General features: G+C 34.8%; 1 protein-coding gene across 1 annotated transcript in view; it reads right to left on the reverse strand.

Moving 5' to 3' along the window:
* Positions 1–578: 578 nt before the first annotated feature.
* The window catches only part of KIF18A (kinesin family member 18A), a 35,199-nt gene continuing 11,516 nt past the window's right edge, over positions 579–24,261 (reverse strand). Inside the window, exons 8-17 of the mRNA XM_082762450.1 lie at positions 23,381–23,455; positions 23,010–23,119; positions 19,831–19,993; positions 15,833–15,997; positions 14,550–14,671; positions 13,258–13,496; positions 5,381–5,861; positions 4,947–5,054; positions 2,842–2,951; positions 579–1,443 (exon numbers count right to left, since the gene is read on the reverse strand). Of these exons, the coding sequence (XP_082618576.1) occupies positions 1,295–1,443; positions 2,842–2,951; positions 4,947–5,054; positions 5,381–5,861; positions 13,258–13,496; positions 14,550–14,671; positions 15,833–15,997; positions 19,831–19,993; positions 23,010–23,119; positions 23,381–23,455 (1,722 nt within the window). The 3' untranslated portion in view covers positions 579–1,294. The remainder of the gene's footprint in view (positions 1,444–2,841; positions 2,952–4,946; positions 5,055–5,380; positions 5,862–13,257; positions 13,497–14,549; positions 14,672–15,832; positions 15,998–19,830; positions 19,994–23,009; positions 23,120–23,380; positions 23,456–24,261) is intronic.

Below are 24,261 nucleotides of genomic sequence, written 5' to 3' on the forward strand. Positions count from 1 at the left end.
CCATAAACTTGTGGTAATACTGAAATATTTTTAGGAACGAATTTGATAAAAGCTATTACATCACATAACCCAGTTCTCTGCTATCAAAGGAAAACTTGTGATTAAACAACAGCAACAACCACCACCTGCAAAGCTCTTTTAGGTCCATTACTATTGCTGAAAGCCAGAACCTTCTTCCACAGCATACTTCATGCTGCTTAACGTATTGGATTGCAAGATGCTTGCTGAATTCAGACAGATGTTTAACTCCACTGTAACTGGTTACTGGACTTCTTCCTCTAGTTCCAATCAGCTTGGGGAAGTTTATGTATACACCTACACTTATATAGACCAAATAGACCAGAAATATACTGTTAAGGGTGGGCAGGCTGTCAGGGTTACAACATAACTATAAACCTACTTGTCTGTGAATAGCCATCAAGACATACAGTATGCACTAATGCAATATTTGTCAAAATTAATTCTGACTCATAAAGTAGTACATTTTTCAATTCATGTAACGCTTTTAGTTATAACTCAAAATTTATTCAGAGTTATTAACATAATTATCCTATTTACAAATGAACTCAAAACTGAAATACAAAACAGGAACATTTACAACCAAGTAAAAGGTTAGAAACACAGGCTAAACTTTAAGACATCATACATCATTAAAACCCTTTTTGTAAAGATTTTTCTGTCTCCTGGCACTACACTGGTATTACCTATCCACAACAAAAATGTTACCTAATATTAAAATAGCATTCTAATGCTCAGCATGAATACACTTCAATATTAATGTCTTTCACATGCTTCCAAATGAAAACCCATGGTAACATTATGAAATCACAATAAAAATTTAGCAGGTCCAAAGAATTTTTCTACTTTTGTATGACACAATTATTACAAAATTAAGACTGAGTATAGGTGAGCAATGTAGAGTCATTTCAAAAAGTTACAGTACCTCTGATTGCCTTTAAGACTTGCACTGTATGAAGTATTATTAGTCATACACACAGGGAAAAACTCTAAAACTGTGGTAGAAGATATCCCAGGCACTTCTCCATTCACAACTTGAAATAAAATTTCATATTTATTTGTTAATATACTGAGAATACTTGTAAATTTTCAAACAGGAGACAAATGAGTTTATTCTGTTTTAGAATTGATGAAAATCTTATTTCCGGTAACTGGATTTTTTTTAAAGTTCTGTATTACTGAGACATCTTTAACACAAAATAATTCACAAGAGGGAAAACAAAGTCACTCTGTTCTCACTTGCTTTACATTAATCCTGCTTGAATTACCGATGAACCTAAATCCTATTTTTTTTCTTGCAAACATGAAGTAGAAGATTTTTTGATGTCCTTGATTTAGCACCAAGTGCTACATTTCCTTCAGAAAGGCTTCTAGCAAGGTTTCTTGACACATCCCGTTCTTCCTTCCAACTCCTCCTTCCAATTCCTAGTGAAGAAAGTGTTATTACAAATAGGTCAAATTGTGCTTATGTTCATTGGACGAATGTCTCATATCTCGATCTCTTTTTCAGAGCACGCCTAAGAACTTTTGCACACGCTTCTTTCCCTTATTGAAAGCCTATTTTTGATACAAGTGTAATCACTCAGCTCAGTAATGCAGTGTGCTAATTACCTATGAAGTCCAACAATAGGACTCTCAGCTGACACATGAGATGTTATAAAAATGGCACAGTCTATCTAAAAATGCAGAGATATTAAAGTTTTATTAATCCTGATTACGTACAGAGCTGTACCAAAAAATGAACATTACATCATTGAAGAAACTTTTTTTAAATTCAATTTGAACGTCACTCTTCCTGTTAGGGATTTGATGTTTCACTCTTCTCCTATAATGTATACTTTTGAAAATAAGATCTATTTTATGATCAGTTAAACTTCAAAAATTAAAGATCTCTTCCCTATTTCAGAATTTGGTATGTCACTATGTATTTTTTTTTTTTTTAATAGTACCAGTGTAGAGAGTGGTTTTGCTAGGCTTATAACCCAATCTTTAGCAGAAGAAATTGATACTGATGTAACTGTGAATGCACTTTGCCAAATAAGTAACTATTAGTTAGGCAAAGCTTCGCATCAGATTTACACTTTTTATAGACATTAATACATCCACCTAATTTTTCCATGAATCAACAGTAGTATGTATTCATCTATACTTTTTCCTCTCACATGATTGGTCTACTGCAGGTGCCAAGCAACTTAGCATCAAGAACTCTGAAGGCGCAAACTTCAAGTTTTGAAGAGCTTTGTGCCCCTTAGCTGAAAAGTCCGTCTTTTTTAAAAAAAATTATCTTGTTATAGTACATTTCTATACCTCAAGCACAAATCATGTATTTATAGTCACACAATTGTTATAAAGTTCCACAGAATACCATCTGATAGTGCCAAACAAGTTCAGAAGTAATTCTGAAATATTGCTTTATTTTCTTCAAATTCTGCGTTGACCCAAAGTAGTGTTAAAGTATACTGAGTAAATCTCTGAGAAACAAACAAACAAAAGTGGCAAATAAAATTGGTACCCGATAAATATCTCAACAGGCAAACATTTTTGCTCCAAGTCCTCAATTCCTGGAACAAGGTGTTCCTCACCAAGCTTGTAATAATATTGAGTTTTGATTAGGTGCTATCCAGATAACTGATTAGACAATATTCAGAATTTTATTTTAAGTGAACGGATATACTATTGAAACCAATGGCTTAGCGTGCTGATCCTAATCAAAGCAAAAATGCTGTTAAATTGCACAAACCATAAGCATTAACTCCAATTTTGGACCTCCTGTACAAACATAATTGCCAACACAGGGTTACATATTCAAATTTTGACACTTACCTGCTATTTTGGGTACTCTCAAAACTCGATTGCTTAACACAATCTCCTGTCGAACACGTTTTGCAGAAACTTCTTCTTTCAGGCTACCTAAGTCAGTGTTTGACACAGAACTGGAAAAATAGCCAGAAAAAGTTTGACATCAGTCAAGTGATCAGCAATACCACAAATGTATGCGTTGCAATATGCAAAATACATCTAATTATATTAGCTGGTATTAGTTATTCACAACAGAAAGAAATAAACTCATTTCTCTATGATGTATGTGTGTGTATATGTATATAGTATTCTCCATCCCACCCCTTCCTTTTTGGGAGACTACAGAAAGCAGTTTGATGGTCATTGCACACTAACTTATGTAGGTATGAAATCCTTGAAACGACCAAGTTGGGTTCATTGAAAGAAGTGTATATATATATATATATTTTTTTTTTTTTTAAAAAATCACTGTAGTATTTTTCTATAGGCTCCAACAGAGTTGGACTGGGTTGCTTCATAGTGGACGATGCTTTTCAGCTAAGCTGCAAAAAGTTGTTATAGCTTCAAAGTCACTGAGAAAATCATCTTTGTATTTTATACCCTTTCACGTGATGCACTGATGATCTGCACTGAAAAATATGAACCCGTCAGTCATCTCAGCCTTACACACCTCTCTTGCTTACTTCCCTGGTGTCGCTTTGTAAGACAGCCTCATAAACAAGCTAATTCTATTTACATCCAAGTAACTATGCTTTTCCCATTCCCCTAATATATTGTATTATCTCACTTTTCAGTCCTCTAACTTCTAGTTTTTCTACTTTTCCAAATAGCTTTCTGTCTAACCAGAAATAGATAGCAAGCAAAGACATGCCTGTCTTGTACAAGTCCTAAAATACTGTCTTCGATGCTTTTTTTGGAGAACATACACTTATAAGAATATAATGCTAATTGGTAAAAGCAGACTCTGTATGACGACAGACTGTCTCCTCTCTAACAGTAGGACCATATCCAATCATATTAACTGCATACAAAGTGTCTGATATTTCTATTTTTATTCTAACATTAGTAGGAGACGAATGCCTGGAGTGAACTACTTTAAAACAAGGAAAGCACCAAAGACCCAAAGAGTAAGAAAAGAAAAGAATAGGAAGTGAAAGAAGGCATCCTCTGTAAAAAGGTACAAGCATCTTTTTTTCCTTCCCAAGTACTGAACTTTCATTCCCTCTTACTTCCTCATAAACAGCAATACAAAGTCACCAAGAATTGAAGTTTCTTCCATGGCCCGTGACATACACGTACCTACGCAAATTGATTCTAATAGTTTTGAAACATTCTTGAAACAAGACCTATTAAGGGGCAGCTCCACTCACTAAGCAGCAACATGTGAGTTGTACTATGATTCATTTAATAAAAAAAATGTTGTATGTATTTTTGATTTTGAAACCAAAAGGACCTCTTTCATCAGTACTGACCTGATATCTTATCCTCGAATACACTAAAAGTCCAAACTAATGAAAAACACCACAACAGTGAACAACCAAAAAGTAGTACAACTCCATTTAATGTCTATTCAGTTCTAGCTTTTCTGCTGCTCCTTACAAATGCCTTTCAGGTCTTCAGGATCTAAATAGAGATATGACAAAATGGGAGTTTTTCCAAGAGCACATCACAAAAGAGAAGTCATAATAACTGGGACTGCAAATGAGTTATCAGAAAAAAAGGCACCAGCTACAAAAATGTTGTCAAACGTTTTCTGTACATTCTGTTTCAGTAGTCTAATGCCTTCCATCAAAAGCCTAACATTTTCAAGTTTTATCTTCAGTTGATAATGAAACTTTTTTCATAATTGTATGACATCTTCCCATTCTGAATAGACAGTAAATATGGAAGACAATGTTCGTTTGTACTTGTTCAATAACAGAGCCCCTAAACCAAAATAAAGCTTACGACATTCTACCAAGAAGAAAAGAAGCATGTGAATTGTTGAACATATGAATCAAAACATCTCGTATGTTGTTTCAGATGACTTGTGTAACAAGTTTTCAGATTTGAAACAAAACTGAAGTAAGAATGTGAGAAATGAATACAAACCAATTTACATAGAATTAGCACAGTTAATTTAACCTTACCTTAATACCTTTCGTTTTCTCTCAGCAGCAGAAGTCATTGCCATATATGAGGGCTTCTCAAGTACTGAGGTAGTAGTATTTTTGCTTTTCAATGAAGGGAGACCAAGTCTGAAATCAAACAAATATATTTAGTAAAATCTGTTTTGGACTGAAGTCAGATAAAATAGCTTTTTTTTTTTTTTTTTTTAAAAAAAAAAAGAAAAAAACAAACCTTTGCCTGTCACCAGTAACACTGATTTCAAATAATGGCAGAATTGAATCTGATACCTGTTATAATTCAAGGTTTGATTTTGAAAATATTAGTAGGTGTTAAAAGTTCAATTAACATCAATGACAAAAACCACCTCTTTGAGAATAAACGGAATTAAAGTGTTTGGAAAATAGAAATGGGACAAGACTGGGTAACAGTCCTTTTGTACATCGATGGAAAATACCTTTGCAGAATGCTACTGCTGCATGGCTGTGACTGTTCTACAGATGAGTCAACAGAAGCTTCATTTGTTTCACCTGTCCTTTCATATAGAATTACTGTTGAGTCCATGTCACCTTCATCGCACTCTGGGATAACATCACATGTCAAGTCCATAACACTGGCCTTTTTCAGCTGCATATTTGCATTGCATTCATTTGCTGCCGGAGGGCCTGAAAGGTGTAAGTCTTGCTTTACCACAGTCTGCATGCTGCAGCTTTGTACTGGTTTTCTGCAAGATTCTGGTGTATAGATGATGGGGCGAACCTCCTTGCTTAGAGAATCCTCCAGATGAAGGAGGCTGTAGCGCTTGGATGCAGCAGGACTTGGAGTTGTAACCGGAGAGTCCATTAGCTTCCGCCTGGTTCTCTTCTGTTGTGGTACCTCAAGTTCCACCAGTTGTGTATTTTTCTTCATTTCTTGTGATGGTGTACCAGAAGTTGTACCTGTGCAACAGTCAATAGTCGTTAGCACATTTACTTACATTTACTACCTCAACACTGCTTTTTCCCTCCTGTTCGCTTCTGAAATACATTTATTAGCTATGATATTGAAAATGCTGTTTATTAAAGGTTGGATCTTACAGGTCTTTTCCAACCAGAATGATTCTGTGATTCTATTCATTTACACATTAATTTCATCATATAACTTATATTATTTCTTTTGCAGCATTGTCCAGATGGCACCATTTGTTCTGTGGCATTCAGAATATTATAAATATGCATAGATTGATATAGTTAATCCCAGAGATATTATAAGTCATCACAACTAAGATATGAGATATTACAACAGGGAATGGAAGAGTAAGAGTATTGAAAATGATCACATTATCATGACAACTCTTAAATTAAGATGGTACCATCACAGTAATCTACAGCTGTCTCGTCATCATGTCCTTTTTTCCCTAGCAAGTACCACACAGGAGAAGGATAGAGACTGTTACAGACGACAAAAATAAAAATCTTTTGACATTGTAAATGAGACAGTGTCTTACAAAATGGGAAGGCAGCGGCTGCCTCGATCATGTTCATCTTGATACATCAACTATGGAAAACAAAACCATACGCTTAAAAAAACTGAAACATTCTAATAAACTATACAATACAGCAGCAATTGGCCATTGCCAAAACTCATCCTGATTTATGTTTTATCTTGATGTGTCATTTTTATTTTCACGTAGATGGCAATAAAAAATGATCTCTAAAGTAAAAGAGAAAAGGTCCTTTACTTTCAGGCTTTCAGATTTCAAGAGAATAGTCTTAAAATCACAGACCACTGTTCAAATGTCTAGGCCAGTGGTGACTTAAGTCAACCACCAGTAGTTTAATGCAAAAAATTAAGGGATGGAGGGAGATGGAGTTATCACAAACAAATCAAGGGTTGAAGTTTGTCAAAATCCAAAGTACTTCTATATTCAACTTGCTCTGCAAACAAAGAGAATAAGAAGAGGCTAGTATCCTTAAACATTCCGATGGACTGGCCTCCTTTCAGCCTATAGTCACAGTATCACAGTTCCCCTTTTCATTCCAGTCACAGAACATTGTTCTTACATGGACAGAACCTGCACATTCCCTAAATAACTCGCAACCACCAGAAATACTACAAACTTACGCTGATAACTGTTTTCCCTTCAAAACTCAGCAGGGTTCATTGGAAACAAGCAAGAAACTCATTTATGAGCTATTTTCTATGTCTACACCCTTGTTACACTATCAACAATGCTAAGCTTCATTATTTTGCTCACTCTTTAATTTTGGTTTTCTGAGAGTGTGCAATATTCTTCTCCTATGTAAAAGACGAACTCATATTTCTTTAAAAAAAAGTTGTCATCACAAGCAACAATTGAGACCACAGCTTTCTTGTATAACACTTTATATTCTTAAATAAAAGAAAAAGCTTTATCTAATGATTCCAATCTAGTCATTGAAGTAACTATCCATTAAACATTTTAAGACACTTTAAAATATTAATTTATTCCGTTTTCCTTCTGCTTATATGCATTTGAAAGCGTGTGTTTCGGGAAAAATAACGGTTAGAATTCTATTTGTCTGTTGTTGCATTATGACAGGGAGCTTCCAGTTTCAGAAAGTTTGCTTACTGTAAGACACTGAGGTTTTGCTAATGTCCTGAAGTTACTAAGAAGGAAGTCTGATGGAGAAACATTTTGGTGAGAGTGCCAAGTTTTAGAAGCTTCTCCAGGACCAAATACTGGAAGCATTTTTAAATTAACTGTAAATGCAAGCATTTAAACCATGAATGAGATAGGTAAAGAACATAAAAGTATTGCCAACATTAATAATTTGTTGAATTTCATCATAATGAACTGCATTTCATACTGTAATACACATAGCATTTATAAAAAGACATTTGCAACAGTTCTATGTAGGGCAAACATCAGCTGTTAGTAAAAATCCAGACCTATTTTAAAAATCTTATTTCTGGAACAAAACTCATAAGAACAAGTTCAAAAAAAAAAAAAAACACCCCGCTAGCTTTTCCTTCCAGTTAAGTAGTGGAAAGCATATAAAATATTCAAGAAACGTCCCTTCTCAAAGCTTTCCGTGAAAGCATTAAGTTGTTCCTAACGCAGTAAACAAGTAAACGAAGACATCACCAGCAACATCATATTTAACTTAGTTCCACTTAACCCCATAAGTGTGTCATTAGCGTTTAAAAAAACAAACAAACAAAAAACACTTCCTCCTTCCCTAACTCACTGTTTTACAGCACATGGATTCAAGCAATTGCGATCTGAAGTAAATATGAATGCAGCAAGACAAACAACTTTAAAACCCACAAAATAAGAAAATGGCAGTGTTTCAATTTCTGCCTTAATAAAGAAAATCAAAATAAAATGGCATCTGACAACAATAGATGTTACAAACACAACAATCCTATAGATTTTTGACTGCTTCAAGTAGTCATTTCAACAGACATTTCACCTTTAAAAAAAACACATCACTTTCAGCTTTTTTTGAGATTCTACTTCATAATACCTTCAAAGTTCATTCAATACTATTAAAAAGTGATATTCCAAGGCATATGTTAAGATTCATAGACATAAAAACTTGCATTCAAAGAAAATGTAGTACTGCAAATGAACAAAAATAACCTGTCTTAAAACAGCACTTTTGACCTCCAAAGAAAATCTCCAAACCTACTTCATAATAAAAAAGGGTGATTATGTTCATGGTTTGTATTTGCTTCAAATTTTATGGCCAGTTCAATATTTTCCATCAGATGAACCTCATGATTCAGTGATACTAAGATCACTTCTTATCCAAAAGCAAATCACTATGTATGTTGCACAAAAATCTGCAGTTAACCTCATGAATTAGCGTAAAAGATCAATTTAGAAGTTGCATTTCTTTAGCTAGTACTTTGTTAAAACTTCTCTTTAGAAAATGCTAATTCCCAATAGATTGTAGAGAACAGATCACATACATGTATATTTAATGATCTTTAATTTCAGGATCATTCTGATAATAGATAATTGACAGTGATTTTCTTAGCTATCGTTTTTTCTTCCCAGATCCACTCAATTCAAGAACTGAAGTCATCCTCTACTGAGCAACAACCACCCAAGCAGCATGAGGTTTGTTTTATTACCTGTTCCAAAAGAGTACTCAGATTTATCAGGAGAGAAACTGCAGTATCAGGTATTTACAGCAATGAGAATTACCATGAAAAGCAGTATTTGCACGAGCCACGAAGAGAAGAGCTCGTGACAAGACAACTTGTAACGGCTAAGACTTCTCTTACACACGTAGTAACATCAGTTCTAGAAGACGATTATTTCTAGAAACAGCACTAAATGGTCCATACTCATTTCAATCAACATTTTTTGGGTGACCAGTGACTGATCCCATTACTAATCGTACATTTTTATTGTAACATCTGACTCATGGAATTCCACATTACAAATGAGGTCTAGTGAATCCTTTTCATTCATTTCATATTCACTGTGAAGGTGAATGTGAACCTTCACACTCCTGCAAAGGTGAGTTTAACAACAGTTCTGCAAAAAGCAAACTATCAACTGGAAACGCTAAAATCCAGTCTGCATTCCAGTGGGTCCCAGTAGTCAGTACTATTTTATACAGCATGAGAAAAACACTCAGTCATACAGCACAGTATGAAAAAGCAGCTCAGCATATGACAAATCTTTCCTATATACAAACAGCACACTTTTCCTATTATTAATCAAGTTATCTGCTACATAGAACTACACCCCAATTTTTCCTGCCATTCAAAATAAATTGACTTTACTTTCGGATATTTGTCACTACAGAAAGTAATGGATGCCCTCCCCCTCCTCTTTCTTCCTGTAAATCAATTCCATTCTCTCATTGCTAATGCACAGTAAGGCTTCCGGAAATGGGATGCCTGAAACAATGCCAAGAACTCTCCCATTCACAGAAATACTCGCAAATAGCAGTCATAGCTTTCCACCCATCAGTCCATGCTCTCTGAATCCTGTATGGCTCTCCATTGAGGAACAGCCCCAAAACGGGCCTAAATCTGGTTTTAAGTTAACTTATGTTGTTTTTGTAACTTGTGCTTCATTTGATGGTTGAGTTGTTCACGAGGTTGCACTTTTTAGGTGCACAGCACATTTCCAACACATAATTAAGGTTATAAAGATAGTATGGGTAAACACTTCAGTAGGAATATACATTCGGAAAATTGTTCAGAAATAACTATTAGAGTACAAAGTATTGTTTAGGTCTTACTGGAACTCTGCATTAAGGCTTCATAATTAAGCTAAGCAAGAGTAGAGGTTCTGAAATGGACAAGTTTCTAGTCATGGTGTAAGAATGTTTTTTTTTTTTTTTTTTCCCCTTACGAAAAATTACTACCAAGGATGCATAATTACAAAGCAATGTATAACAAGTAAATTCAGTGCGGTAAATATTTTTCAGTATTAAATTATTTAAAATCAACAATCTGAAATTTAAGATGATTCAAATGTTCCACATGAGATCAAATTTGAAGGTATTTCATCTAGTTTTATTTCCTAAAATCCTAGGGCGAAAGAAGAAAAACACAACCAGGTAAGAATCAGATACTTATAATTCAGGTGTTTTCTTACATTTTGAATGAATGGTCAGACAGTCTCAATCTTTTTCTCTCCCGCTACTACTTTATAGTATTTAATACATCAGAGAGCTTTTCCATGTAAGAAAATCTTTTAGAAAAACATTTCATGCATCACTCAAGTTCAGCTCAAATTCTACAGTAATTTCAAACTCTTGACAGATAACAGGATCTTATAAGATAATCTCAAAAACACTTTGAAGTGTTACTAGATAATTTTAATGTTTAAGTAACCAAATTTTGAATTTATTTTCATGACTCATTTCTGTGAGATTTTCAACAAGATCTGGAATAAAAATCCCTACTGCGACCTTTACTCCCATTATTCTCTTTAGAGTCTTTTTAAGTCACTTGCTTGAGTTCCTTCTTCAGGATCAAGTAACAGAACATAGTTAATGAGGTAACACATGAAAAGTTAAGGCCCTGCTTTCATAGCTTTTCTTCACCTATCAAAGTGATTCAACTCCTTCGGACTTCTGGAGGCAGTGCCTACAAGCAGAAGAATTTTTTATTTGACCTAAAGCGTTCTGATTTTTAGGTGAAAACACCCAACAACAATTAAGTTGCATTTGAACAATGTTGTGATATAATCTAAAAATTGCCAGCAAAACGTTACTGTATCACTAGAAACAGGAGTTCCTCCTTTAGTGCCTCACTTTTCATGACATGCACCATTTAATGATTTCCTTCAAGCACTGATGTTTGTGCATATTTGTATTTTGCAAATCTATTTGAATGGATCCTACATACATCCTTAGATACTTCAGCAAAAGTTGTATTATGGACTTTAAAGTTTACACTGAAGAATTGATATCGTCCCCATCTTGTTCTACAGAATGTATTTATTTCCATGAGTAGCATCTCATTCATACAGAAAAAAAATCAATATTGGCAAATAGCCAATGTCTTAACATAAGTTCAAGAGCAATTCACCACTGTTACCAGCTGACCTAGTACACTGCACTTCCTCTTAAACTCTCTAGACTCATAAGAATGAGTCGTTTCATTGATACCTAGTAACTTTTCCACCCTTCTCCCCCAAATTATATGGAAAATAAACTTTTGTCACAAGATAACACAATTACACAGAACAGAAGACAAAAAAAAATCACCGCTCTCAACTTAAGTGAGAATTAAGAATAAAATCACAAGAAATAACAGGAAAGTTTTGCTCTTTCCTGCTGACGAGCTTAAGTCCAACGCAATCACTATATGCAAAATACAGGTTTTTATATAACATACAAATTACCACTGTGTAGCACTATTTTGTTTGGTCTTGGTGCAAAATATTACTTCCCAACATCTTGAACAAATTCTAAATAATAAAATATCAATGTGCTGAAGGTGTGAGGAGATCTGTATAAATCTTCCTTTTTATTTGTTCACTAAGATCTTAGGTCAGCTCTTGCTAACATTTGCGAAGCATACTTCTGAGATGACTTTAGGGAGAAGGAATTGGATTCCTGAATAATTTATTTCATCTTTAAAGGAAAAAAGAAATTACTACATCCTTCCTACTTCTGATTGGGATGTTGCCCTTCTATTACTTCACATTTTCCCCATGCTACTGTATTTTTTTCTGCTTAATGGTGTTTTTTTCCCCCCTAATAGTTTTGTTACATTCTGCACAAGAGAAATACTATCGCATAGAATATCAACTATGAGTTTAAAATATTTTAAAAGGGAATTCAAACAAAATTGAAGAGCTATTACATATATTTTGTGCTCTACTGAAAAAAATTTAACACATTTTCTTTCCCAAAGGTAAATGGATCACTTTTATCCACCCCCACCTCCCAACATGTAGGAATTATTGTGCCAACATCAGTAATATTGTAGGAAAGAACACATCAAGGTTAAAATGATGATGTAAAAATATTGTTTAAGTGTTTCTTTTTTTCCTAGCAGAGCTATTACTGTTTTTATTTAACTGCTATATCACCTTTGCAATTAAGTAATTGAATGCCCAATTAATCCTTTTTAGAACTTCATTTTTTGAAATTCTTCCAGTATGCAAAGTCAATTGTCAATTCAATCCCAAATCAGCTTCAAATATCATATTCTTGATAAACTAGTACTTAGTTGCAATGTGTCTTATTCTTTACTATTACTTATGCCTAGATATTTTTGTAGAACAATGGATACCTGCTGATCAGAAAGTCTTACACTAATAAGTAGCATTCAAGTTAAAATCTGTTAAAACTTGTTTCAAGTTAGCTCAGCACCTTAAGCTGCCAATGAGACAAATTAAAATTAAGAAATACTGCACTAAGTTGATTCTAGGTAAACTCATACTTTTGAGGAAAGCTCACTCCCTTCAAAGGTATTACTTCAAACTGAGAAACTGTGATAGGTGCTCAACTTTTTGAATCACTTTGACAGAATTATAATGCTATTGACACCATGACTGCTTTTCCATCTGGGTCACGTGAAAGATTCACCAATTAATAACACTTACATGATCTAGGAACATTGTTGTATGCAGCAGGTTACAACAAGAGAATAAAGAAGTTTTCTGTTAGAGTCTAGGTATTGAAAAATACCTTTGAAACACTTTGAAACAGTGAACTTGTTCCCCACTTCCAGTGAAGAATGGTGTATTTTATATAAAGCGTGCCTTAATTTCAATTTTACATTTATCTTGAATATTTGCAAAAATTTGCACCCACCATACCTAAGAATGGCATGCAGCTTTTTCAGGAATACTTTAAAGCATTTCCAGAAGAGAACAAATTATATACTTACAGCACGGGGTGTTTGGTTTGTTCACAAGTTGTGGGAATGCAAAAATGGTTGACACTTCTAGCTCCTGGTTTTGACTGTGTTCCTCTTCTCCAGTCTGGTCAGCCCAAACTACTGATTTTTGCCTTTGAATCAGTTGCTCCACCTCACCATATTCTGTCTCAATTAAAGCATTTGACAACCCAGCTTCTTTCAAAATCAGATATTGCTTGCGAAGAACTGGAAGCAAACTATTTAGTACTCTGTAAAACAACAAGAGGCAAGACAAACATGAATAAATCCAACTCATCTGATCTTTATGAGTACTGCTGCCAGTATTAGTAATACAGATGTTTTTACTGTGCTCCCCTGCCCTCAGGCTCTGCTGTGTAGTTTACATTTGGGGCATACTGTAATACTAAGAGGAGATAGTCTTGACTAGGTAGACCAATTTTTCTCCTCAGCAAAAAGTTTACAAATTCCAATCCATGCACAGGAATTTATCAGTAGACTCCATTACAAGACTAAACCATAGGTTCATACTATAGCCAAGGAGATGTCTATGTAAAAAAAAAAAAAAACAACAAAAAAACAATTTAACTACAAACAAAATGGGGTTTTCAGAGTTTTGTTTTCAATTTTTCATGTTTGTGTATTTGTTTTTGTAATGTTTATGGCAACAGCCTTTTGTCCCAACTATGACTAAAAGATGGTTGTTTCATTTTGTAATGATTGTTATAACACTAATACATATATTTACTTAACTTATGTGATTGTTTCCCCTTCCGTATCTTGCACCCTGGAAGGTAGGCTCAAACAGTCTGAAGAGACTGATAGAAACAGAGCTGATGTTTACTTGCCAGGTTTTTTTTTTTTTTTTTCAGTCTTACTACCTATGCACCAGTTTAATAGTAAATGTTTCAATATAAGTAAAAGTAATTAATGTCTATAATGCAGAAAATTAAAACGAATAAAAAATGAATACTGTTCAACACAGAAGTGGAAAATATTAGACACAATTAGCCTATTAACAATTTGTAAAAACTACACAGAAAAAGAAACAAAATAGAAATACTAAGTGAAGGAGAATAGTTGTAGCTTCTGTTAAACTAGAGTGGATTGAGCCCAAGATTTTTCAAGCCATTGTTTTCTGTATCTTTCTATACAAGAAAAAAAAACACTACAATGCTAGCTGAAAGAAAAAAGTTTTAGAAAAATTCTGCTTCTAACTAAAACTAAATTCTCGAGATGTGCATTCAGAGGTTACAGATGTCAAACTGCAGGTTTTACCAGACCTGCTGTGAAACCATACTTACTTTTCTGTCTGCTTATAATGCTGATCTTGAAGGGACACTAGTGATAACATATGCTCAATTTGTGCCTTCAGGTCCTTTGCTTCTAGGTTTAAATGGCAACACTGAAGATCTTTAGATAGTTCCTTAGGAAGATAGCAAGAAACAAACAATAAACAACTAGATATCGTCTTTCAAATGAGAAACTCAAATTTTACCTTCAAATAATCATATTAAAGTTCCTATACTGAAAAGGAAAGATAGAATGGATCTGCATTATTATCTATTCTTATGGTATTAAGTACAAACTGTTTGATTTTTATTTACATACATCAGTATTGCTTTGAAGATTTCCTTTGACAAATCAATGGGTGTACTGTAATTACCTTAAAAAACCATATATGCTTGTTGGATTCTTATTGTGTGCATTAACAAAGACAGGCTTGCCTCTTTCCCTGTGTACTTGCTGCATATCCATATTTCAGTGATGTTGTATGGGGCAAGTCTTTACTATATTCAGTCACCTTTCTGACGCCAGTATCTTGTTTGAAATACCTTACAAGTTCACTTATTTTAACGTACCAACATATTTTAGCATTTCCAAGTTAATTACAGGCATTAATGTGTATGTCTATACATGTATGCTCCATTATATGACTCAAAGTGTTCATTGCACACCACCATTTGAGCCAATGTACTTCACAGTTGAAACCAAAATGTAGGGACGAACAACCCACTGCCTTTCTTCACCTTTTCTCTTCCACATACTTCTATCTCTTCACTTCTACCGGCTTTGGTGCTCTTGTGAGGCTGCACCAAACTGACTCTCTCTACTTACTAAAACCTGGCAGAGAACTTAACACAGCTTCTCACTTCTTTCTGCCTTACTGTCTTGCACCCTAAAAAAAGTCAAAAACCAACTCTTTTTACCCAGGCTAAAAGTTAGGTTGTCATATGCTTGGACAGCCTCAGGAGCTTAGAATAGAACTGCAGGGCCAGAAGCAGAATCAACTTTGTAGCAGCTGTCTGAAACACTCAGCCATATCATGGCTGTTTACCTTTAACATGCATTTTTGTAGGTACTTGTACACTTTGCTCATACAAACATTCCTTGTTCATCAAAGTACTTTTAGTGCAGAAGAACCAAACCAGTTACCACTAGAACTTGAAACCACCACATAAGAATACGTTAAAGCTAAAGTCATAAATGTGATTGAGAGAGAAGAAAAAGATCAAAAAAATTCTTAGCACAAGTCACACGTTCACTACAACACATGAGATCTGCTCTTAAAATGAAGGCATTTTACCTTCGGAATACTCCCGTCTTGACCCAGGAGGCGCATTTCGTTTTCAACTCGATGCAGCCAATTGCAATTTTCCTCAAAGCGTTCCATCTCCTCCTCTTTCTTCTTCTGCATGTGTGCACAGTAGGTTTTAAGTCTTGCAAGCCTATGATCCCGCTTACAAGTGGCCTAAAAACAAATAAAAACTGTGTTTATGGCACCACCTTTCAAATGATCCTGTGTAACTTCTCTATACATAAAACCAATTATGTACATACATACTTCATGGTACATAAACATGTTACATATTTGACCTGCTTAATGCAAGTTAAGTAGTACATTCTCCTTATGGGCTTTAATTATGTTTAAAGGTTTCCACACTTTTTCTCCCTGAAAACCTGACAATATAGAGAGTACATTTATTATTCTTTTCAAGAGTAATACATAGTTTTTAATCATTATCTTTTCTAGGCCATGTTTATCTCAAACCCGAGAGACTGGAAAACTGCACATGCACATAAACAGAATTCTAGATACAAGATAACCAAATAAGTTTTAGTAACTCAAGCATCAATATGATGAAGGAATTTTATCTGCTTTGTTTTCCTAATGCAATATGATCTAAAAGAAGCCCACTGAAAGATAAAGGGTTTTCCATTTGCCAAATATTTTATCTTTGAGCATCAGAATTATTCTGATGCTTCTCTGAAACCTGTCAACAGAAAGGTACAGAAACAGAAAAGCAGCCTGGATATGAATTAAATCCTAAATACAACAGAGGAGAATCACTCCAATTTGTGAGGGCAGTTTTAACTTCTGGTATACTTTCTAAATTAGGTCACTTTACCTGAAGTAGTTGTAGAGAATAACCACCTCAGCTAGCATTCAGAGTTCAACCTCAATTAAAAAAAAGCAGTTCAGTAAACTTCAGTTAAAAAAAATGCATTTAAAGTACATTTGCTACTCCAAATCAAAGTGAATATACAGAAGCCAATTAATTTTTTTTAAACACCTATACCAGCTATGTATCTGCAACCATATAGTTCCAAAATTAAGTCTGTAAGTGGTAACTTCATTGACTAGAATAGTTCTACTTCTTTACAATAGCAGGTCAAACTGGTTCCATGGTAGGTGTCAAAAAAAATATGAACATAACTTCATGTTGCACAAAACATCAGTTGCTCTGATGTCCTTCTGAACATACAGTTGAAAACAGCAAAAATATATGGGGAGATGCAGAATGCATTTCCTAAACTATTTTTTTTTTTTTTTTTTGAAATGCTTACTTCAACAGCTGGTGTGCCGAAGACAGAACCAGCATGGTAAAGATACCTGAACTATGTGTGAACATCAAGATCAAGACTAGACTCCAGGCAGAATTTCATTTAGAAGATAAGCAGTCTAAAAAACAAACAAAAAAAAGATGGAGGATCCAAAGAAGATGAAGTCACTTAGTAAGGGGTCAGCTCCTTTAGTGAAGCTGCCCGGAAGAAGAATTAGAGTGCCAGACTAAAGTTGCCAATGACCACTGGACAGTTCCCTCTGTCCAGCAAGGCCAGCGGAAAGCTTTCAAGACGACTGAAAGAAAAATCCAAATGCATTGTTTTGCATACTTGTCTTCAGCTTTTACATGGTGCAGGAGAGGTATTATGAATGAAGGTGGTATTTATGATATCCCACCACTTGATAAACCCTTCCAATAAGTTCCCATCAATAAAAGACATTATATTACTGAGCTGAAAGAGAAAAAAATGGTTAAGCATATTAGCTGTATCTGAGCCAGAGCACAGCCTCTAAAACACATTCTCCTGGCCCAGACACTTGGCTCTTACTCAGATTCACAATTGCCTAAGTCACATGAGAGAAGAAAATTCTCTCCAGACTGAAGAACTGGGATATATTCAACAAGTAGTTTTAGGTTCAGCATGCACAACTGCAGCGAGTAGAAAAATTGAAATCAGGACAGACTGACTACTTTCCAGGAATACTCTTGTTCATGACAGTTAAAATCACAATAGAGTGTCAGAAGCGATTTTAAATCTTTTTTTTTTTTTTTTAAAGCCTCTCACTGTAGCAGTTTTTGCCATGCCTTTATAAAGAAAGACTAGAAAGAAAACAGATTGCAAGACCCATGCAGAAAGCATCAAGATAAACTAGGTCAAAACTGAGCAAAGACCTGCTTAAACTCAGTGAAATAGTTAAAACACAGGGGCACAAGTTTATATGTTTACGTGCTGAGAGACATTGTTTGCATATTCTGCTACTGGTACAAAGGCTTTCTGGACAACACTACCATATACCTAGCAGGGAAGAGAATGACAACAAACATCAAAAGATGCAACAGAGGAATTAGGCAGCAGTATGTAAGCAGTGTTTTGAGTACTCAGTGCCCAAGTTCCAAAAAAGCTGAAACTAGGTGCATGTATGTGGGAAATAGAATGGTCGTCCATTATTGGTGCAAAACTGAACTTTACAAGGCAGTTTTAACCAACTTTTTGTATCAAAAGAATATTTGGAAAAAAGGAGATGAAGGCAACTCATATATTGTTTTTTTCTTCTAAAATTGCCATTTAAGATAAAGTATTCAACTGATGTGTTTCAAGTGTAAGAAAGAGCTTGCTTTGTGTTGACTTGCCTATCATCACTATTATATCTAGTTACTGAACACGAACCATTAAGTGTAAACTTCAAAATGCTTTAGAAGTAAAACTCGTCCTTTAAAAATTAGTATTTGAGAAATACCCCTGTAGCCTCAGTGTATTTTAGCAAGAGAGCCCAGGGGCATTTAGGAAAACAGCACATGTGTAAAAATGCATGGAAGAACAGAAGCATTATAGGGCACAAGGGAAACATGAGCAGTCACTCTGATAATCAAATGACTGGATTCCAAATTAAAATCCAATTTGTTCCAACAAAAGTAGTCTCAAAAGGACATCAAGTTTTACCATTACAGCAGCTTACTCTTGTTAATAATTCATGTACTGTACAGTGACACTTGACTCTTAGTACATTGCATCTATAAGCTAACTGATGGAAAAACCAACAACATTTGAGTGTAGCACACTAGCATTCAGCACTAGTTTTATCAGCTCATAAGAAACATTTGTATTTAAATGTGAAGGCATAACCCTCCTAACAAATACGTAACTGTGCTGCACTGTAAGCAGCACTTAATGCAGCACAGACCAAACATTTTATGCCACAGAAACTCTGAAAGTAGAGTTCTAGAACACATTAGTCACTTGAAATATCTTCATTAATGACAAGCAAAAAATGTGACATATTTTCACTTTGACATTTATCTAAGGACCAAATTTCATGTGAATCACCATGGAAAAAAATAGTCATATGGCAAACCATCACTTTCAGCCAAATGCAGACTGTTACTATGATTAAGCAAAATCAGCCCCACCCTCAAATTCATACCTACATAAAACATACATTCTACATGAAAAAATAAGGGACTGTATATACCTTCCTCTTTGAGAAGTACAGCATTGAATGCTCATGTATAACAGCAATAGTTAGTACTTAGTTCCAAATTCTTTTCAAGGCAATGAAACATGATTTTGATTCACATGCCCTCAAGCAGACAGCCAAAAGTGGTGACTACTGAAAACATTAACAATAAGGACCTGCCTCGTTTAGCATGAGCTTTGTTTTTCCTTATGGAAAGGATCAGTCACAACAAAACTTATTTCTTAACTTGAACACTGGTTTTGGACACAGGCATGATGAGTCTCCCAAGTCAGGTACTAAGTAGCCTTATATAGATTTGTCATAGCTAAGTTGAAAAAGTTTTCACAACTAACAGTGAAAAGCACATCAACCTTTTTTGTGTGATATGGAAAGGAAAAAGGTATACGTGACACTAATATACTTTCTTTATTGATGTTCAAAATCTTTTCCAAGTGATTGCCCATGTGCCCCATTTCAATAGTATAGAGAAGCACTAAGTTACATAAATACTTCAGCAAAATCCATATATTAGTATAGCAAAACCAAAGATGCAAACAACTCACCTTTTCAACTCTTTCTTCAGAGCACATTAGTTGGATTTGTTCATGATATTGTTTCTCGTAATGTGTTTTCAGTGCGTTTACTTTCAGTTGCATTTCCAGCTTTAGGTGTTCTTTTCTGATTTCTTCACGGTTTGCAAACACATTTTTAAGGATTTCTTGGTATCTGTTAAAAGCAAAATATCACTATGAAGAATATCCAATTAGCTGCTTAGACTCTTTTGCAGACCATCCTCTACATTGGATGTAAAGTTGCAAGTCCTAGCTAAAAAAATAAAGGAAATAAAGACAAATCAAAGTTTGTTATACCACTAAAGAGTTTGTGCTTCACTAAATGTTTCATATACTCCAACTAGAAACACCCTGTGACATGTATAAGGGGGTCACTAAAAATAAACCTTTTATTTATGAAGACAACACTGAGCTTCAAAACAAAGACTTCTCCAACCTCTTCACACAAGTATTAGCTCTACCTCCAAAAGATACAAAAAAAGCTGCGTTCTCTACTTTGTGTAGTGATTTATTAGACTACTGTTGCCATAGACACCTACGATCCCCTTCAAAAAAAAAAAAAAAAAACCAAAACCCTACTCTCCCTCAAAAAAAAAAAAACAACACACAGGATCTTCATTTGCTCAGTTTTTCCTCGAGCTCCACTGTACAATTTTAGTCACAAAAGGATAACAAAATTCAGAACATGCATCATATTTTAACATTCACTAGGCTAATAGCGGGAAAAGTGATAGATGGTAGTTAGGTATTCCAAAGAGACTGATGTTTAAGGCTGATGTTTAAATGGTCTCAAAATCTGCTTATTTCTTATTTATTTTAAGATCTTTAGATCTTCTTATTTCAATTTAAGTGAGAGTAACAAGCATAAGGAGAAAGCCTAGAACCATTACCATATTGTAATGTTAGTTTCAGCAGTGGTACTTTTTTGCTTTACTCCTGAATACTGACAGTACAGTCCAGAGTAGTCCAAAAAGATATCATATGCCTCAGAAATGACACTGTAAGAATTCTTACATAAGAAGGCACCACTTGACACGCATATGTTCTCAAGATGTGCAAAATTTGAGATTGTTATGTAGCGTTTAGTATGAAATACCATAAAACAGCACAGACTCGAGTAGAAAGCAAGTTGAAGATACATTCTTGCCATATACTTCTTGCCAATGTGTTTCAGAAGTAGCAATTTATGTCATAATAAAATGTCTGAATAACACCAGGTGTTTTATTCTGTTATTTTATTGCTTGCATTCAAAAAAAAAAAATCATTCTTCTCTGTAGTTTCAGGAAACTAACAGTTTTGCCCCAAAGTGTCTATTGTATTGGCATAAAAGATCTGTACTAACACACGCATGTTAAAATTCACTGCATGTATGTTTGTTTATTTCTTTAAGGACTAAAATACTCTTGGTGCAGAGAATTACGGAGTTCTTACCCTACACTTTCACCATCGATACAAGCATTCATGCTGTGAGTGAATACTTGCACAAGTGGCTGGAGAATTTTTTTCCCCCTCTATAGTATCCATAGAAACATGGTTGCTCCCATCTGCTTGGGAAACACAGTAATTGAGAAGTGATGTTAAATCCTCTACTTCCATCACAGTAAAATCCTAGGCATAATTTAAGAGAGGCTGCAGAATAGGCTCACAATCCATACTCTGTCATTGTTACGAACTATTACCAGTCAATAAACTCTTTGTGTCCCAGATGGAGTATCAGGTACAGAAGCCTTTGCAAAGCTCCTGCCTTGACCTGGATTCACTTTCTCAATAATCCTAATTTTCATGGAATTATCTTTCCCCTTCTTCACTTCAAAATCACAGAATGATCCTGTAAGAACATCCAGGATAAGAGTACATCTCTGGACTACCTAGTTTTGGAGAGCTCACAGGCCTGTAGGTGGCAGCTCCAAAACCAGTGTGCATTGCCTACCTCAACAGGCTCAAGACTTGAAGGTCTGGCAGACAACAAATCTCCAAGCTCTACCCAGGTGGAGTGGGAAAGACATCTGGGTTTGGAGAAGCAACTAATTAGTTCATCTTGTCCAGATCACACTGGAAGCAGAAGTCATAGAAAGACATACTGAAACACTAAGCTGCAGTAAGTCTTTCTACTCTGTGCCAAACAGAAGGGAGAAAGTAGCAGAATACTGTCAGAACCTGTAAATCAATGTGGGGTAATCAACTGATCATTCACACTCTGAGTAGGACCAACGTGAAAAGATCCTTGTGAGGAAAAGAGTGTACAAATCCACTTTATTGCCAATTTCTTGCATGTGTCTCTGTGATTTTTGTAATGTTTTGAAATATCCACTTATTAACATATCTTGGCATGGAACATATCCAGAACATTCAAGAAACGTTGTCGAGACCTTGCCCTCAACTATTTCTCATCTCACATAGGATGAAATAAAGCTCAAATAGCCAGAAATTAAATTAACCTTAAAGACTCATACTACACAGAAATATGCAGAAAAACTGTCAGAAGCATCAACCTGACTTTGAAACTTTGAAAGGAACTCTTTGAGAATGTAGTTTTCATAACCTGAATGAGAGGTTTGACACCTTGGAGTGCGTGTAGTACTAACCTCAGTTAGAAAGCCTTTTGCCCAGAAGAGAACTGCTAGGAAACCAAGTCTGACACATGGAAGAAAATTGACTTCAGTCCCTTCTTACACTGCCCCAAATTGATATGATGTCATTACTTGACGAAATAATTATAATTTTGTTAGGCTTAACAATAAAATCCTCATCATGCAGTTCTACTGCTTACTATGCTCTAACAAATTTTTTCAAGTACTCTGAATTTAAGGATATGCAAATCTCCCACAGATACAGACAAGAATCACCGTTAATATTTTTGCTACCAAAACTTTCCCGAACACTAAATTATCTCTAGTAGGACACAACCATATGTGCATACGTACACAATTCAGTTTTTACTAGCTCTCTTTTAGAAAGATAGTACTTTCAGATGAGGGTCTTTCCAAAAATGCAAGAAAAACAGCAGAAATTAGATCGGAGCTCAAGATAACTTAAAATCGTTCCATGGTAATACTGCTAAGTATTGACTCAAAATAGGCTAAGACTTAAGACAAACATTTATTCTACAAATAGTTCTATAAGTCATGCCAACTCCAGTTTTAAAGTGATCTTAATGCGATCAGTTTACCTTTTTATTTCCTCTTGCTGATGGTTTGAAAGTACTGCAGCATTGGAATTTTCAAGAACACTTGCTTTCTTTTCTTCATATGCTCTCAGTTTCTCTTTCAACATTATGATCTTAAACAAAAAGGTACCTCTTAGTTAGAATTTTTCTGATTTTAAGACCATCTTTCTACACATTTATCTTGAAACACTTTATAAATAGCATTAAGTTTTATTCTTTTTGAAAAATAGAACATCCCTTACCTCAAAAGCCTAAACGGGAACATTAGGACAATACTTACCTTATAGGTTTAAAACCATGACTTTTTTTTTTTTTTTAAATTCTAACTCATAATAATTAGTATTTCAACCTTTTAACAATAATTTTTGACATACCTCTTTCTTCTGTTCATTGCAAATTTTAACGTATTGGCTTATGTGGCTGTCAAAACTAACAATGTTGCTCTTCAACTGTTAAAGAAAGGAAAGAATTAGAATTTATGAAGGTGCCTTCATGCTTCCCTGTAAAACAAATACATTATGTTTAAATGCTACATAATTATATTTGTAGTATACTATGAGAAAAGGGATGAAAACATTCCTGACTTGCTCAAGAGAACTATGAGCCTCTTAGCTTTTGTACTAATTGGCTGCATACCCGTGGCAGCAATTTCCCTCAGAACAGCAGTAATAATTACATTTACAGATGCAAGCACATTTTGCATTTATTTAGACTAGTTTTATCATTTCATACATGCCTTGTGAATTTCATTATACAAGTTACCTTTACGTTATTAGGCAACAAACCGGAGAAGAGATGAAATAGATGGAAACTGCAGTCAAGACTATATTATGTAAAGCAAATTCAGGTGTTACAATACAAGGGATTATGAAAAAAGACAAAACATATAGACCAGAAGTGTTTGTCTGTGGTACTACAGACCAGAAGACATGATGCTGCAGCAGCTTTTCATTTATCAATACTACCTCATTGAGCTTCTTAGCTCCAGCTGAATTCTAGTTGTGGCAAAACTGGACTTGCTCTTGTACAACTGCTAGCACATCTTGCATGTGCTTTACAGTTCAAGAACATAATAGTACTATACTGAAATTGGCTGTCAACTTTACCATATGACTATTATTTTTAGGTTTGAGGCTCACAAGACAAGATCTCGCAAACTAGCAGCTGCCTCAGTAATGAACACCCAGATAATGAGGAGTAGACTGCAGCAACAACCTAATGCAACAAAATTTTGAGACAAAAATTAAGTCAATTA

The sequence above is a fragment of the Aythya marila genome (genome assembly GCF_965140915.1).
Source record: "Aythya marila genome assembly, chromosome: 5".
NCBI classification, from domain to species: Eukaryota; Metazoa; Chordata; class Aves; order Anseriformes; family Anatidae; genus Aythya; species Aythya marila.